Source organism: Elephas maximus, chromosome 19 (assembly GCF_024166365.1).
Source record: "Elephas maximus indicus isolate mEleMax1 chromosome 19, mEleMax1 primary haplotype, whole genome shotgun sequence".
NCBI lineage: Eukaryota > Metazoa > Chordata > Mammalia > Proboscidea > Elephantidae > Elephas > Elephas maximus.
In genome coordinates this window covers 53,388,945-53,408,458 of record NC_064837.1, presented here as the reverse complement: position 1 = coordinate 53,408,458, position 19,514 = coordinate 53,388,945, and the positions used below count along the sequence as shown (strand labels likewise).

Sequence of the window (19,514 nt, the reverse complement as noted above, 5' to 3'; positions counted from 1 at the left end):
ATTTTACTCGTGGGTGATATTAATGATACTGGTCGATAATTTCCGCATTCTGTTGTACCATCTTTCTTTGGAATGGGTATAAATATGGATCTCTTCCAGTCTGTTGGCCAGGTAGCCGTCTTCCAAATTTGTTGGAATAGACCAGTGAGCACTTCCAGAGCTGCATCCATTTGTTGAAACTTCTCAGTTGGTATTCTGTCAATTCCTAGAGGCTTGTTTTTCGCCAATGCTTTCAGTACAGCTTGGACTTCTTCCTTTAGTACCATCCATTCTTGATCATATGCTACCTCCTGAAATGGATGAACATCAACCAATTCTTTTTGGTACAGTGACTCTGTGTGTTCCTTCTATCTTCTTTTGAAGCTTCCTGCGTCATTTAGTATTTTCCCCATAGAAGCCTTCAATATTGCAACTCAAGGCTTGAATTTTCTCTTTGGGTTTTTCAGCTTGAGAAATGCTGACTGTGTCCTTCCCTTTTGGTTTTCTAGGTCTTTGTACATTTCATTATAATATTTTACCTCGTTTCTTCCAGCTACCCTTTGAAATCTTCTGTTCTGCTCTTTTACTTCATCATTTCATCCGTTTGCTTTAGCTACTTGATGTTCAAGAGCAAGTTTCAGAGACTCTTCTGACATCTGACATTTCCGTCTTTTCTTTCCTGTCTTTTTAACGACCTCTTACTTTCTTCATGTATGATGTCCTTGATGTCATTTGGTCTAATGAGTCAAATCTATCCTTGAGATGGAAATTCAGATGGGATATACTCAAGGTCATATTTTGGCTCTCGCGGACTTGTTCTAATTTTCTTCAGCCTTCAACCTGAACATGCATATGAGCAATTGATGGTCTGTTCCCCAGTTAGCCCCTGGCCTTGTTTTGACTGATGATATGGAACTTTTCCATCGTCTCTTTCCACAGATGTAGTCAATTTGATTCCTGCATATTCCATCTGTTGAGGTCCATGCATATAGTCACAAGTCGTTGGTCTTCCAAAATTCTATCATGCAATCTCTGGCGTCATTTCTATTGCTAAGGTCATATTTTCCAACTATTTTGTTTCCAACCTTTGCATTCCAATCACCAGTAATTATCAATGCATGTTGATTGCATGTTGGGTCAATTTCAGACTGCAGAAGTTGGTAAAAATCTTCTATTTCCTCATCTCTGGCTGGTGTGTAAATTTGAAAATAGTCATATTGACTGGTCTTCCTTGTGGGTATATGGATATTATTCTGTCACTAATAGCCTTGTACTTCAGGATAGATTTTGAAATGTTCTTTTTGATGATGAATGCAATGCCATTCCTCTTCAAGTTGTCGTTCCTGACATAGATCATATGATTGTCCAGTTCAAAATGACCAATACCAGTCCAGTTTAGCCTACTAATGCCTAAATGTTGATGTTTATGTGAGCCATTTCATTTTTGCCGACTTCTAATTTTCCTAGATTCATACTTCATAATACCATTTTCCCATCATTAATGGGTGTTTGCAACTGTTTTTTCTCATTTTGAGTAGTGCCACATCAGCAAATGAAGGTCCTGAAAGCTTGACTCCGTCCACGTCATTAAGGTCAGCTCTACTTTGAGAAGGCAGCTCTTCCCCAGTTGTATTTTGAATGCCTTCCAACCTGAGGGGCTCATCTTTTAGCACTATCTCAGACAATGTTCCACTGCTATTCATAAGGTTTTCACTGGCTATTTTTTTTTCCAGAAGTAGACCTCCAGGTCCTTCTTCCTAGTCTGTCTTAGTCTGGAAGCTCAGCTGAAACCTGTTCACCATGGGTGACCCTGCTGGGTATTTAAAATATTAGTGGCATAGTTTCCAGTATCACAGCAACATGCAAGCCACCACAGTATGACAAACTGACAGACGTGTCAGGTCTCCTAGCTTAGTTACGGATACTCTGTCACTGGATTCAAAAGTAAGAATAGATAATTCTTTGTTTTGTTGGCAGGTTGGTAAATTGGAGGGGCTGATTATTCCCAATCTAAAAATTAAACAGCAAAGCTTGGATTTGACTCATAAAGTATATAAAAAAAATAGTTGTTGATAATTTATTAATAACATTTTTAGAAAGTCTTTTTTGTATATCAAAAGATGCAGGTTAAGAAAGTTCCACAAAATGTGCACAATTATAAATTCCTTGAAGGCTACATTGTCATATAAAACTCTTACCATCACTCTGAATACTTTTCATTAGCTTTGCTCGTTCCTTATCTGTGAACTCTATCCCCATGTTTTCTAGAACATTTTCCAGGTCACTGACATCAATGGCTCTTCCTTTAAAAGATAAAAATATAGATAGATGAGAACTTTTGGCTAATCCTAATCATTTCTTCACCACAGAGTTTGTATTTCTCTTTATTCTGAGTTAGTACATCTTTAGTTTTATTTCACCATTTAAAATGTTAACCCAGATTATGGTTTATTTAAACATATACATAGTAAAGGAAACCCTGGTGGCGTAGCGGTTAAGTGCTACAGCTGCTAACCAAGAATTCAGCAGTTCAAATCCACCAGGCGCTCCTTGGAAACTCTACGGGGCAGTTCTACTCTGTACTATAGGGTTGCTATGAGTTGGAATTGACTCGACAGCAGTGGGTTTGGTTTTTGGTTTTATACATAGTAAAATATATAATCAGCATATAATCCCGAGAATAAAAATTCATTGACAAAGCATTGCCCTGATGTTTTATTGCCAAAATATAGATAACTTAAAATTCGACTCTGGGTCTCAAAAAACAGGCAGAATGGCAATGAATGGATGCCTTCTCACTAACCTGTAACCGCTGTTAAGGCATCCATCAAGTTACTGAGATCAACCTTCCCTTTATCTGTAAAATAAACCATTACTTAGATATAACAATGAAGACTTACAAAAAATATAAAGTGGCTAAATAGGTAAATGGAGGCCAGTCAAAATGTATTCACTCCACTAATTTACCTGAGTCAATCATAAGTATTACATGTATGTTAAGGATCAACTCTTAGGATGATAGAGTGTTGCCAAAGGAAAATGTATGTCTTAAGTTCTTGGGATGACTTTCTACTACTTTCTACACAGAAGTGCCAATGATCCTGATATAGCCCTTTAGCAACCTTCAGCTCTGGCAGAGCCGTATTTCTCAAACAGGAGTCTATGGTGAAAAGAGAAGAGGCCACATATCTTCCTACCGTACCCTAACATTTCTCTAGCTGATTTAAACATTATGCTAGAATTGTTGGTCACGTAAATAAGTGTCAAGAGACAATAACAAAACATATGTCTACAAATAGTCCTCAAATATTTCAAGTGGAGAAGATTTAAGAAACTATGAGTCAATAAGATAAATCTGAAAAAGTAGCAACTGTCCCAGTAATGCAGAGGACTCACCAGTATTCCTGGTAACATGATAACTGAGTAGAAATCGAAGTTCACTGAAAACTGATGGTCTACACAAAATTCTGAGGAGGGACGCTGATTGTACAGATTCCCCAAGTCTTAGGACTTCATAAAGCCTCTGAGTTACAATATTAATTATTATGAGATGGCAATAAGTCAATATTAATAAACAATAAACTGAGGATGTTTATCTGGTGACAAGGACTAGGGTTCAGAGGTGGAGCTGGGGTTGATCTGAAACGAATGTAAATGACTAAGGGGAGAAGAATAAGCCATGATTATATTTCTGAACTGGGTATGAATCTATGACCCCATTGTGTCACTGACATTTGGCATGACCGTTGCTGGTTACAATCAAGAACAAAGTGATTTTACTTTCTGCTACACTCTCTGAATTAACACTTGGGAAATCAAATGACTCCTGCGGGATTCCAAGAGGACAGATCTGGCTTGATTTCTTTTCTTTTCTTTTCTTTTCTTTTTTTGATAAAATGATTTAGGGTCTTCTGGTGGTATACTGGAGCCCTGGTGGTGCAGTGGTTAAAGCAATTGACTGCTAACTGAAAAGTCAGTGGCTCAAAACCACCAGCGGTTCTGGGGGGGAAACATGTGGCATTCTGATTCCATAGAGATTTACAGCCTTAGAAACCCTATGGGGTTGCTATGAGTTGGGGTCGACTCAATGGCAGTGGGTTTGGGTGGTATACTAGGTCCCTGGGTAGTGAAAATGGTTTGCCATCAACTACTAACTGAAAGGTTGTCGGTTTGAACCCACCCAGCTGCACCGTTGAAGAAAGGCCTGGAAATTTGCTTCTGCAAAGACTACAGCCAAGAAAACCCTATGAAGCTCAGTTCTACTCTGTAACACATGGGGTCATCATGAGTTGGGATTGGCTTGACAGCAATAGGTTTGTTTGTTTGTTTTGTGGCGTACTGCCTGGCTGCAAATTATTAGCTATGGTTCAAGTTAGAGAATCAACATACACCAGAGAGAATATTTAATGGATTTCTACAACTCTTGGCCATAAAGAGATTTTTCATTTGTTTTGCACTGATTTTGCTAGCTTTCTCTGTTAATTCATTTTGTACGTTTATCACATATATGTTATGGTCCTAATATATGAAGTTACTATACTAAACAAGAAGTCTAAAATGGTGTATCCATGATTTATGCATAAAATCTCACAGTTTATACATGAAGAGTGATAGACAAATAGCCTATCTAAAAATTCAGTAAACCTAAAAATCAAACACCTATGCTCATCTAAAGACTTCACCAAAAGAGTAAAAAGACCACCTACAGATTGGGAAAGAATTTTCAGCTATGACATCTCCAACCAGTGCCTGATCTCTAAAATCTACACGATTCTGTCAAAACTCAACCACAAAAAGACAGACAACCCAATCAAGAAGTGGGCAAAGGATATGAACACGCACTTCACTGAAGAAGATATTCAGGCAGCTAACAGATACATGAGAAAATGCTCTCGATCATTAGCCAGTAGAGAAATGCAAATTAAAACTACCATGAGATTCCATCTCACTCCAACAAGGCTGGCATTAATCCAAAAAACACAAAATAATAGATGTTGGAGAGGCTGTGGAGAGATTGGAACTCTTATACACTGCTGGTGGGAATGTAAAATGGTACAACCACTTTGGAAATCTATCTGGCGTTTTCTTAAAAAGTTAGAAATAGAACTACCATACAACCCAGAAATCCCACTCCTCGGAATATACCCTAGAGAAATAAGAGCCTTCACACGAACAGATGTATGCACACCCATGTTTATTGCAGCTCTGTTTACAATAGCAAAACGCTGGAAGCAACCAAGGTGTCCATCAACGGATGAATGGTTAAATAAATTGTGGTATATTCACACAATGGAATACTATGCATCGATAAAGAACAGTGACGAATCTGTGAAACATTTCATAACATGGAGGAACCTGGAAGGCATTATGCTGAGTGAAATTAGTCAGAGGCAAAAGGACAAATGTTGTATAAGACCACTATTATAAGATCTTGAAAAATAGTATAAACTGAGAAGAACACATACTTTTGTGGTTACGAGGGGGGGAGGGAGGTAGGGAGGGTGGGAGAGGGTTATTTACTGATTAGTTAGTAGATAAGAACTACTTTAAGTGAAGGGAAGGACAATACTCAATACACGGAAGGTCAGCTCAAATGGACTGGACCAAAAGCAAAGAAGTTTCCGGGATAAACTGAATGCTTCAAAGGTCAGCGGAGCAAGGGCGGGGGTTTGGGGACTATGGTTTAAGGGAACTTCTAAGTCAATTGGCAAAATAATACTATTATGAAAACATTCTGCATCCCACTTTGAAATGTGGCGTCTGGGGTCTTAAATGCTCACAAGTGGCCATCTAGATGCATCAATGGGTCTCAACCCACCTGGATCAAAGGAGAACGAAGAACAAGAACACCAAGGTCACACGACAACAATGAGCCCAAGAGACAGAAAGGGCCACATGAACCAGAGACTTACATCATCCTGAGACCAGAAGAACTAGATGGTGCCCGGCCACAACTGATGACTGCCCTGACAGGGAGCACAACAGAGAACCCCTGAGGGAGCAGGAGATCAGTGGGATGCAGACCCCAAATTCTCATAAAAAGACCAGACTTCATGGTCTGACTGAGACTAGAGGAATCCTGGCGATCATGGTCCCCAAACCTTCTGTTGGCCCGGGACAGGAACCATTCCCAAAGACAACTCATCAGACATGGAAGGGACTGGACAATGGGTTGGAGAGAGATGCTGATGAAGAGTGAGCTACTTGTATCAGATGGACACTTGAGACTGTGTTGGCATCTCCTGTCTGGAGGGGAGATAGGAGGGTAGAGAGGGTTAGGAACTGGCAAAATTGTCACAAAAGGAGAGACTGGAAGGGCTGACTCATTAGGGGGAGAGTAAGTGGGAGTATGGAGTAAGGTGTATATAAGCTTATATGTGACAGACTGACTTGATTTGTAAAAGTTCACTTAAAGCTCAATAAAAATTATTTAAAAAAAAAGTGGTAGATTTATGAACAGTTTGGAAAGCCAAAATCACCGTTCTTAGTGACTTAGTGTCTAATGGAATATGATAGTAAGGGAAAAGATGGAGTATGCCAATGATGCCAATATTTTTAATATTTTACTAGGAGCATAATGGTACCACCAACTTAGAACACAGAATTAGAGGCCAGGTTATGAGAGACAATTTTAAGTACACTTTCAAATATAGTAAAATTGGGATATAGAAATATGAGGCTTTAGCAAGCAGCTATGTCCAACAGGAATATGATTACATCAAAATGTTTAGAAAGGAAAACTGGACTAGAGATAAAAATCTACAAGACCTTAGTATATAAATGTCAGTTGAAAAGTGGGTGTAGATAATATTACTCACAGATAGTACGTAAAAATAATGATAAATAGGTTTGAGACAGAATTCTTTGAGGCATACTTGTTCAGTAGGACTAGTCAGTTTTCTTCTCCATCCTATTCTCCCAACCCCTGAAACCTTTATTCTGCTCCCTATAAATTCACTCATCAGTCAGCAAGTGGTCATGTGAGTTCATATGTGATGCTTAGAATTCAAAGAGGAGAAGTCTAAAGGTCTTTAATTCAACCAAAAAATTGTGGACGCAGGAAAAAAAGATTATATCCTCTTACACAATCTGGTTTCTTTGCTCAACTTTACAAATGACTTTTATAGCATTAGAAACACAAGTTTAGTAATTCTTATATACAGACAAACACAAACTCCCCTATAAGACACAATGCTCACCACTAACTGGCAGATTTTTCATTAGCCTTTCACATTCCTTTTCTGTGAGCTTGATCCCCATGTGTCCCAGAACAGGATCCAGATTGTTCACATTAACCTTCCCTACTACAGAAATAAAAATGAAAAGAATATAGGAAAACCATGCCTGTGTATGTGTTTTCTTAAATTTGCTGTTTTATTATTAAAAAATTTTTTTAATGCAAGAGAAAATATAATCCATATTCTTATAATGACTATTACTTTTTTGCCCCTTGCTTTAAAAATTTTTTAAATCATTTTGATATTACACATTTAGTAGTAATCCATTATTTTTTTTTTTTAACATTTTCAGCTTAAATTGTACCCCACAACTTCAATAACACCAGCACCTTGTTTTTTCACTTAACATTGTAATACAGGGTTACTGTTAAGCATCTGGCAAGATAACTAAGGGGATTCAGTCCTAAAAACATTAGTGTTCATAAAAAGACTCTAAGGGTCTAGACTTTTGAGAAAGGTCACCATGTTTGTTCGATCTCCAGATCTGTTGTAGCTTGAATCTATCCCTGTGTCAGAGGAAGTACTAATTCTGACTGCTGTCCTTGGACAATTGGGGATTTTCAAGCCTTGAGCATAATGCTTCAAATATTCTTTTTATATATATGTGTGTTGGCATGACCATGACATTCAGTGACCTCTTGATAATAACAGAACTTCTAACATTTGCATATGTTTTACATTTACAAAGCACTTTATATTATGGATTTTATTCCTCACAACAATCCTGAGACAGAGGTAGAGTAAGATTTGCCTCATTTTACCAATGAGAAAACTTTTGGAAGGCTTTGAGTCAGGGCTTCTGAATCTAAATCCTGTATCCTTTTCAAGTATTGTTTTTTAACACAAGATTCTTAATTCTAGCTTAACACGTACAAAGAGCATAAAAATAGGCAGCTACAGATTAGGGATCAGAACCTATTTCCTTGTCTTGGGGGCCAGTTCTATAGAACAAATAGTTTATGAGGGCGTTGAGCAATGGGACTTGGAGTAAATCTATCAGACATAGAGTAGGAAGGGGTTTTGTTGCCAAGAACCTCACCCAATTTACCTCTGACACTTGATAATTTTGGTTTTGCAGTGCTGTTGACCCCCACGCATCTTTCAGTTTATCATACTGTGGGAGCTTGTGTGTTGCTGTGATGCTGGAAGCTATGCCATTGGTATTCAAATACCAGCAGAGTCACTCATAGTTAACGGGTTTCAGCTGAGCTTCCAGGCTAAGACAGACTAGGAAGAAGGAGTCGGCGGTCTACTTCTGAAAAGAATTAGCCAGGGAAAATCTTATGAATAGCAACGGAACATTGTTTGATATAGTGCCGGAAGATGAGCCCCTCAGGTTGAAAGGCACTCAAAATACAACTGGGGAACAGGCGCTTCCTCAGAGTTGACCTTAATGACATGGATGGAGTCAAGCTTTCGAGACCTTCATTTGCTGATGTGGCATAACTCAAAATGAAAAGGAACAGCTGCAAATATCCATTAATAATCAGAATGTGGAATTGTCAAAGTATGAATCCAGAAAAGTTGGAAATCATCAAAAATGAAATGGAATGCATGAACATTGACATTCTAGGCATCAGTGAGCTGAAATGGACTGGTATTGGCCACTCTGAATTGGACAATCATGTGGTCTACTATGCTGAGAATGACAACTTGAAGAGGAATAGCATTGCATTCACTGTCAGAAAGAACATTTCACAATCTATCCTGAAGTACAACACTGTCAGTGATAGGATAATATCCAACGCTTACAAGGAAGACTAGACTGTTATTCAAATTTATGCACCAATCACTTCAGCCAAAGATGAAGAAATTGAAGATTTTTATCAACTTCTGCAGTCTCTCAAATTGATCAAACACACAATCAGGATGCATTGATAATTACTGGTGATTGGAATGCAAAAGTTGGAAACAAGGATCGATAGTTGGAAAATATGGCCTTGGTGACAGAAATGATGCTGGAGATCCCATGATAGAATTTTGCAAGACCAACAACTTCTTCATTGCAAATACCTTTTTCACCAAAATAAATGATGACTATAGACATGGACCTCATCAGATGGAATACACAGAATCAAATCAACTACATTGCAGAAAGAGACAATGGAAAGGCTCAATATCATCAGTCAGAACAAGGCCAGGGTCCAACTGCAGAACAGACCATCAATTGCTCACATGCAAGTTCAAGTTGAAGCTGAAGAGAATGAGAACAAGTCCACAAGAGCCACAGTACAATCCTGAGTATATCCCACTTGAGTTTAGAGACCATCTCAAGAATAGATTTGGCATATAGAACACTAATGACCGAAGATCAGACAAGTTGTGGGATGGTATCAAGGACATCATACATGAAGAAAGCAAGAGGTCATTAAAAAGACAGGAAAGAAAGAAAAGACTAAAATGAATGTCAGAAGAGATTCTGAAACTTGCTCTTGAACATCGTGTAGCTAAAGCAAAAAGAAGAAATGATGAAGTAAAAGAGCTGAACAGAAGATTTCAAAGGGTGGCTAGAGAAGACAAAGTGAAGTATTACAATGACATGTGCAAAGACCTGGAGATAGAAAGCCAAAAGGGAATAACACGTTCAGCATTTCTCAGGCTGAAAGAACTGAAGAAAAAATTCAAGTCTCAAGTTGCAATACTGAAGGATTCTTTGTGGAAAATGTTAAATGATGCAGGAGGCATCAAAAGAAGATGGAAGGAATACATGGAGTCGCCATACCAAAAAGAACTGGTCAACATTTAACCATTTCAGGAGGTAGCATATGATCAGGAACCAACTGTACTGAAGAAAGATGTCCAAGATGCACTGAAAGCACTGGTGAAAAACAAGGCTCCAGGAATTGATGGAATACCAATAGAGATGTTTCGACAAATGGATGCAGCGCTGAAAGTGCTCACTCATCTATGCCAAGAAATTTGGAATACAGCTACCTGGTCCATCGACTGGAAGAGATCTATATTTATGCCTGTTCCAAAGAAAGGTAATTCAAGTGAATGCAGAAATTATCAAACAATATCATGAATATCACGCACAAGTAAAATTTTGCTGAAGATCATTCAAAAGTGACTGCAGCAGTACATCGACAGGGAATTGCCAGAAATTCAAACCAGATTCAGAAGAGGACGTGGAACAAGGGATATCATCGCTGATGTCAGACGGGTCTTGGCTGAAAGCGGAGAATACCAGGAAGATGTTTACCTGTGTTTTGTTGACTATGCTAAAGCATTCAACTGTGTGGATCATAACAAATTACGGATAACATTGTGAAGAATAAGAGTTCCGGAACACTTAACTGTGCTCATGAGGAATCTGTACATAGATCAAGAGGCAGTTGTTCAAACAGAACAAGGGGATACTGTGTGATTTAAAGTCAGGAAAGGTGTGTGTCAGGGTTATATCCTTTCACCACACCTATTCAATCTGTATGCTGAGCAAATAATCCAAGAAGCTGGACTACATGAAGAAGAAAGGGGCATCAGGACTGAAGGAAGACTCATTAATAACCTGCGTTATGCAGACGACACAACCTTGCTTGCTGAAAGTGAAGAGGACTTGAAGTGTCCTTACTGATGAAGATCAAAGACCACAGCCTTCAGTATGGATTGCACCTCAACATAAAACAAAAATCCTCACAACTGGACCAATAAGCAACATCATGATAAAGGGAGAAAAGATTGAAGTTGTCAAGGATTTCATTTTAGTTGGATCCACAATCAACACCCATGGAAGCAGCAGTCAAGAAATCAAAAGATGCATTGTGTTGGACAAATCTGCTGCTAAAGACCTCTTTAAAGTGTTGAAAAGCAAAGATGTCACGTTGAAGACTAAGGTGCACCTGACCCAAGCCATGGTGTTTTCAATCACCTCATATGCATGCAAAAGCCTGATGATGAATAAGGAAGACTGAAGAAGAACTGATGCCTTTGAATTGTGGTGTTGGCTATGAATACTGGACTGGTAAAAGGACAAATAATCTGTCTTGGAAGAAGTACAACGGAATAATCCTTAGAATCAAGGATGGCAAAACTACATCTCACATACTTTGGACATGTTATCAGGAGGAATCAGTCCCTGGAGAAGGATATCATGTGTGGTAAAGCAGATGGTCAGCAAAAAAGAGGAGGACCTTCAATGAGATGAACTGACACAGTGGCTGTAACAATGGACTCAAGCATAACAACAATCGTGAGGATGATGTAGGAACCAGGCAGTGTTTGGTTCTCTTGCACATAGGACCGCTGTAAGTCAGAAACAACTCAACAGCACCTAACAACAACAACAGTGCTGTTGGAATATTATTTAGAAATATAATTTATTTTATCTGAAGAATATAAAGAATTTATCATTTAAAAAATAAGAATATAAAAAGCAAACCTATATATCACCTAACATAATAAAAAGAACTTTACCAAAACATCCCGTAAAGTTGATGCAATAGTGGTAGGTTGACATTATATGTAGAAGAAAGTTTTCTGCAGCAATTACATTAATATCTAACATTTAATGAGCAGTTACAATGTTCTAGATATTGTCCTGAGCAATTTACATATATCAGCACATTTGATTGTCACAATACCCTAGGTGGTTTGAAATTTGACTATTGCCATTTTACAAATGAGAAAACGGAGACAATGAGGGATTAAGTAACTTTCCATAGTCACAAAGTGGGAGAGGTCATCTGGCTTCAAAGCCCATTATCCTTTAGCTATTTCACTAACAAAAAGCCATCTTTCAAAATAAGAGGCCCAGAGCGTAAAAAGGATAAGCAGAACTTCACTTGGGACAAAAGAAAAGAACAGATCCCTCCCATCTTGAGTGGAGGGACTAACAACTTAAGCTTCTGATCATCAATGCCTATCCTATATTAATATACTCAACAGAATGGATAAAGCATTAAAAAAAACAAACACTCAACAGAATGGATAAAGCACAGAGGAAGAATTAAAATGGGGCAGCACCATGGACAGCATTTGCCACTTCGTTCACACATTGCTCCAGATTGCTGCTCTTCTCAAGGATCTATGATTGTCAGGAGGCAAATTCCACCTTGAGACTTCATTTCACCAGGTGTCCCTTCCCTACTTTCTCCCTACTTACTTCTCTGCTATTGCTCTAAGAACTGAGGAGTCAGAAGTAGAATAGCTCATAAGCCTACTTCTTTGCTTTACGTTTATTACTAAACTGCCTTCAACAACCATAAAAAAGTACTTAAGAGGAAACCTAAAGAGTTAGTAGGTGAAATTTAATGGAAAATATTTGTATATTATTAGGATTTTGATGCAGTTCAGTCAATTCTCAGCAAAACTGGTCACTGTTTATTATTTGCTTTGTTTAATTAGATTTCAAATGAATTTTTGTAGGCAAACTTCAGAAATATTCAGGAGAATATGGACTCCTTCCAAAGGCGTATTACAAGTCATACTATAAAACACTTATGCAATATATTAAATTGGGAATGTAGATAGGAGCATAAAATTGGTAACACACACACGTATAAATGTTAACTTTTGGAATTTCAGCCTTCCCTGTCTTCAAATTTCTTACCTTGGAGAGACTTTATGGTATCCAATAAGTTCTTGTGAAATACCTTTCCAGAATCTATAAAAATAAAGGTACAACATATGCATTCTCAAAGTTATTGGTTAACCTCAATAAGACAGTTTAGAAAATTTTTCTATGATTTGCCTGAGAAATCTATCCTATCTCCCCATCTAGCAAAACTGGGGTCAGGTAAAGAAAAAAGTCTAAACATGACAAATCTGTGTAGTTTTGGGCAGCTGAGGCAACAGCTGGAGGGACTCCACCATTTGGGAACATTTCCTTACCTCATTTCCCTTTTTTATTCCCTGACTTGTCCTTCCTTTCCTTTTACTAGATCCTCAGTGTCCACATTTTCCTTCTTTTTGCTGTTTATTACTCAGACCTTTCAGTGGCCTACATGCATGATATTAATACGTTTTCTTGGATCCTTACCTGACATCAGTACTTATGACCAAAATGCTTGGTGGCTCTCCAATCAACTTAGGTTTTTTAATCATTTTCAGCATTTTTAAGAAGAAACCCATAAGTAAAATTTAAAACTTTTTATACAGGGCTGCAAATCGACCTCCCTGGAAGGCCTCAGTGTCACCTCTATGGCTCACCATCAACTGGCAGAGTTTTCTGCAGCTTTGTAAGTTCCCGTTCTGTGAGCTGGATCCCGATATTTCCCAGAACTTTCTTTAAGTCCCTGGCATCAACTTTTTTTCCTTTCAAAAGACAGAAATGTTTTAATAAAACTTAGAAAACTCTAATGGCTCCAAACAATGGTAAAAAATTCATTCTTCCTAAACTGTATCATCCTTTATTTGAGAAAGTGTAAGGACAGAAGGAGAAACATTCAGCTTTAATTTTAATTAAAAGGAAGGCTCTCTGCTGAGCATAAGACAACACAGCAAAGAACAAATTTGGCGTCATAATTGGCCAGTGAGTTAAATAAGGTAATAGAGATGGGAAATTTATATATTCTGACAACAGTTACTGGAATTATCTTTTTGATATGAATATTATAATATTCTCTACACAATTAAAATATTTTTATCTTATCAAAGGTTTTCTAATTTACTAGGCAAATCTTAATTTGAAGTCCTTAGATAACGGTAAAGAGAGCTATATTGCTCAGTTTAAAAATACATCAGAATGTTAGATAAAGCAAACTCAAGCTGTAGGTATTAAAAACAAGTATTTTATCACGAATGTGTAAAAAAGCTAAAATAAAAATATTGAAAAAATGCCATTCAAAAACATAATGCAGTATAAACATGAAGCTCTCATTTTAAGTGATTTATTACTCACCAGTAAAAGCTTTCAATCTTTCCGTTAATGTTTTCATGTCAACTTTCCCATTAACTGTAAGGAAAACATGTAAATCAAATAGAAATGATACTACTGATGCACAGATATAATGTGAAATCACCAATATTTATTGGCCATGGAATTTCATTCTATTTTCACTCCTTTCAAAAATATTTTGCAAGTGAAGGGAAAAAAAACCCTAAGTATGACTTCATTTCAATGAGATCCAGGGCAATGAAATCATATTTATAGCAATATGTCTGTTTCAACAATGCACCTCTGATTACTTGATCATTCTTTTACTATCAGAGTTTTGAGATTCAGGTCTAACCTTTTCATGGGACTTTTATTTGTTTTTTAGCCTTTTTTTTTTTTTTTTGCTTTTTTATAAGCGTTTGCATTTTAGTCTGATTTTTAACATTTTTTTCCACCAAACTTATAACACATATCTTTTCCAGGGGCACTGTCGCTAAAGAACGTTTCCTGAGTTTCCCAGGCACGGCTCCCACTTAAATTGAAATGTAGACATTTATCCCTTTATCAACAGATCGCTAGACTTAAACATCCATGGTGCATAGAGAACGCTGTTTCTCTTCTGTCTGTATGTGTTTGTTTAATTTTGTAATTAATTTTTGTTGTAGTTGTTGCGTGCATGTTTTGTTTTTGTGGCTAATTGATTCGAACACCCCCTCCCACAGACACACACGCGGAAAACACAAATTTTGTGTTACGTATAAGTGTCTGTGAAGGAGGAAATTCTTCCCTAAACTTGGCTCCAGCTGTGGACTTTAGTATTGGCTACTCCTTCTTCTTGCTGTTAGTTGCCCACCAGTAGATTCCAATTCGTGGCAAACGCCATACGTGTCAGAGTAGAACTGTGCTCTGTGCATTTTGAAGGCTGTAACCCTTCAGAAGCAGATCGCCAGGCCTTTCTTGTTTTTCAGCTTTTTAACATTAAAGAACCAACTATCCATTTTGTTCAGTCCCAAAAGAGCAAGATTTAAATTTAGTGAACTACTCCATACTGTTTAAATTGGATTTTTTGAAATTGTCATCTACTCAATATTTCCCTGCCATTTTCATTGGCCTAAAAAAATAAAAAAAAAAAAACCAGTTCCTTCTGAGTCAATTCAGACTCAGAGTAGAACAGCAATCCATAGGGTTTTCAAGTCTAACTTTTTGGAAGCAGACTGCCAGACCTTTCTTCCAAGGCACCTCTAGGTGGGTTCAAACCACCAACCTTTCCTTTAGTAGTTGAGGGCTTAACCATTTGCACCACCCAGGGACTCCATTTCCTTGACCTAGGAACTGTTTTTTATTCTCTTGTATCGTATAACTAAATTATTAATCATTTTGCAGTCTGGGAATAGCCCTTGCATCATGAATCTAGTGCAATAATGTCAGGATGTATGGAACTGCATAAGTAGAGGAAAGATTCTGCACATTCTGGCCTGCATGTTTTATGGTCCTTGCTGCCCGGGGTAACTGATGGAAATCTTCCCGTGTCTACGATATAGGGAATACATCCCACATCTCTCGTTCCTGCCTGTCCTCTTTTCTTCTTTTTGTCTATGTAAATAGATGACAGGATAACATTTGAAATAATTTTGCACCTTTGGCAATGTCTATTTTCTCTCTTTTTATTTTCCTAGTTTTAAGTTTCTTGCATTTTATGTCTTCTCCATGAACTCTCCTATACAAATTCTCTCTAAATCTTCAGGGGTCTAATAGGAAATATGAGCATATTCTAAATGTTAGTGAATGTGCAAAATTGTTGAAATGTAATTTTTCAAATAACAAGAGACAGAATTAATTTACTGCCAGTGCAGATTCTTCTCTAAGCTTTTCTAAATATCATATTAGTGCAAAATAAGAATTTTTGGAGGTTCTTATACAGAAGCTTATACTCTCAGATTGTCCCGAATAACTTAAATATATCTTTGCTGCTTACCATCAACTGGTAAGTTTTGTTTAAGGTCACTAATTTCCTTTTCTGTGAGATTCATCTCCATGTTTTGTAAAACAGTGTCCAGTTTATTAACATCAACAACGCCACCTTGGGAAAAAGAGAGATATATGGGTAAAACCTAATTATTACATATTAACAAAAGGTATTTTTTTCAGAGAATTATGATTATCATGATGCATGAAGACTAAGACCCAATGAGCTCTATATCAAGAATGTCAATAACAGAGCTAGAAATAGAGTATCTTCTATCAATCTGGTTTTTGATAGCCAGCTGACTGAGCAGCTACTTAGCAATTTATAGTAAAGGAAAATATAAATCTAAGACTTTTAACCAATAAGTAGCATTTGCTTTTGTTTTCTCAATTTCCCGACTGCATGTCTCAACTTTACTGAAAATGTCTGATAAGCTTTTATTTCTACCATTTTTGTAAAAAGTGCTGGCATAGACTCTGATTATTTTCTTCCCTGCCAAAAAACTGGAAAATCTCAAGAGCATAGGACTACCCTCCATGACGGAACTCACAGGATTGGCTACTAAAATAAATTCAGATCTACAGAAGAAACATATACATGATATCAGTATATAGTCAAGACAGCAGGAATCACAATTTAATGATTAGAAAATTGTATAAATATAAAACATGAAGATCTCACCTTCATCCACCATTCCCTTACCATTCCCTTATCATTCACTCACCTTTAAGAGATTTCACACCATCCATCAATCTCTTCTGATAGACCTTTCCATCAGCTATAAGAAAGGAACAAATCAAGTCACAGAAGGGATGGAGAAATTCATTAAGTCATTTTAAAAGCATAATTTCAGAAAGACAAGACTTCATGATTTTCCCTAAAGAAGTGATCATTTCATCTAAATTAACAACAAAATTATAGAGTGAAAAAAGATCTTAATGTGGCCTCTGTACCAATTCATTGGCCCCATACCTCTTAATTTGCCCTGTCTTCTCTCTAATTTCTTTATTTTTCCTCTTTTAGTTCACTCCCACTCAATTTATTTTCTCATACTTCCAGCTTAGTCTCAGAGAAGCCTTCTCCTTGCTTTCAAAAGAAAGGATAGACATTTCCTTGTCCTGACTGACAGCAGATTATTTTCAAACTAAAAATTAAGTAACACAGTTGGGCTATCTTTCTAAAGTAGAACTATAAGAAATGAATTATAAAATTTTGGGGGAAAATCTTTCTTTTTCATTGGCCATGTAATGAATCTAAATTATGAAAGTTCTCACAAAAACATGCACAACAACTCTAAGTTCTTTTAAATGCTATAATGTTATCTGAAATGCTTACAATCAACTGGCAGATTATTCATCAGCTCCAGTCTTCCTTTAGGCGTGAGCTCTATTCCCATATTTTCCAGAACACTTTTAATATCACTAACATCCACCTTTTCTCCTTGAAAATGTAGAAGTATAGGTAGATGAGAATTATAAGAATAATCTAAGAATGCTAAATGTTAAAAAAATACATACACAGGATTTAAGAATCTCCCATTAATGTTATTGTTTAATAATATTATAGTAGGTGATCCAATTTATTTTTTAAACATTCTTTTAATTATGAGATCACTTATATTTTTATTTACTTCACCACTTATGTTGTTATCCCAGATTAGGCTTTTTATGCAGTCATGCATGATGCAAAAATTCCAAAGAGTAAAGAAAATATCAACATAATCTAGAGCCAAACCCTAGGAAGTTAGATACAAATATTTCCTCAATAGAAATATGAAAGGGAATTTACATGAATGACGTGAAAAACTCATTAAACTAAACTAAAATAAAAAACAAACCCATTGCCATCGAATTGATTCTGACTCATAGGACAGAGTAGAAATGCCCCATAGGGTTTCCAAAGAGCGCCTGGTGGATTCTAACTGCTGACCTTTTGTTCAGCAGCCATAATTCTTAACCACTATGCTCCCAGGGTTTCTGTAAACTAAGGTAAAGAAATAGGGTCTTAGATTCATAGTATTTTCTCATTAATCTGTAACAGCTTTTACTGTATTCACAAATTCATAGAGATCAATCTTTTTAACTACAAGAAAAGTCATAATTGAGAGACAGATAATGAAAAATCTCATAGAAAGGTATTAAATTTGGAAATAGAACTATCTATATATCCACCAAGAAAAAACCTATAGCTAAGTAATACTCGATGATAAAACATTAAATTCCTTTCCCCTAAAATTAGGAACAAAGATTGTCCACTATCACCTCTTCCATTTAACATTGTACTAGCCAGTGCAATAACAAAAGAAAAAGAAGGAAACATTTTTTGAAAAGGAAGAGGTAGAAATATCATCATTTTCAGATGCCATGATTGTGTAGGTAGAAATCCTATGGAATCTACGAGAAACTACTTTAACTAATAAGTAGATTTAATAAGGTTGTGATATACAAGATCACAATAAAAGTCAATTGTATTTCTATATACTAGCAATTAAACGTCACCACCCATCTGTCGGTTTGTCATACTGTGGTGGCCTTTGTGTTGCTAGGATGCCGGAAGCTATCCCGCCGGTATTTCAAATACTACCAGCATCCCGCATGGTGGGCAGGTTTCAATGGAACTTACAGACTAAGGCAGTCTAGAGAGAAAGGCCTGGTGATCTACCTTTGAAAATCTGCCAATGAAAACCCTATGGATCAAAACAGGACATTGTCTGATGTAGTGCTGGAAGATAAGCTCCCTAAGATGGAACATACCAACAATCGTGAGGATTCGCATTTCTCTCAGAATGTTGTCCAAATTACTCACATTAACCTGCCCTCCTTAGGAAAGCAATTGGGATGGAAAATGAGAAAAACTGAATGTTTCCAAAATATTAAAAATACACTCATTTATGTATACTGTTCATTTGATAAGCATGTGTTACTGACAAAAAAAAGGGAGAAAATAAAATTCATGTCTTTATATTATCATTTAACATTAAAAGGACCATGAAGACTTTAATCTGACTTTTTAATTGTTCAGAAAGATTCAGTAGGATTAAGTAACTGCAAAAGACCTCTTTAAAGTGTTCAAAAGCAAAGACATCACTTTGAGGACTAAGGTGTGCCTGACTCCAGCCATGGTATTTTCAATCGCCTCATATGCATACAAAATCTGGACAATGAATAAGGAAGTCTGAAGAAGAACTGATGCATTTGTATTATGGCATTGGTAAAGAATATTCAATATACCATGGACTGCCAGAAGAACAAACAAATCTGCTTGGAAGAAGTATAGCCAGAATGCTCCTTAGAATCAAGGATGGTAATCCTTCATCTCACGTACTTTGAACATGTTATCAGGAGGGATCAGTCCCTGAAAAAGGACATCATGCTTGGTAAAGTAGAGGGTCAGTGAAAAAGAGGAAGACCCTCAACGAGATGGACTGACACAGTGGCTCCAACAATGGGCTCAAGCACAACAATGATTGTGAGGATGGCACAGGACTGGGCAGCGTTTTCTCCTGTTGTACACAGGG

General features: G+C 37.0%; 1 protein-coding gene across 1 annotated transcript in view; it reads right to left on the bottom strand.

Annotated features, from left to right (window-relative positions):
- The window catches only part of EFCAB3 (EF-hand calcium binding domain 3), a 573,675-nt gene that overhangs the window by 351,240 nt on the left and 202,921 nt on the right, over positions 1–19,514 (bottom strand). The window contains exons 45-52 of the mRNA XM_049861611.1: positions 17,333–17,437; positions 16,722–16,775; positions 16,007–16,111; positions 14,056–14,109; positions 13,365–13,469; positions 12,766–12,819; positions 7,179–7,283; positions 2,178–2,282 (exon numbers count right to left, since the gene is read on the bottom strand). Of these exons, the coding sequence (XP_049717568.1) occupies positions 2,178–2,282; positions 7,179–7,283; positions 12,766–12,819; positions 13,365–13,469; positions 14,056–14,109; positions 16,007–16,111; positions 16,722–16,775; positions 17,333–17,437 (687 nt within the window). The remainder of the gene's footprint in view (positions 1–2,177; positions 2,283–7,178; positions 7,284–12,765; positions 12,820–13,364; positions 13,470–14,055; positions 14,110–16,006; positions 16,112–16,721; positions 16,776–17,332; positions 17,438–19,514) is intronic.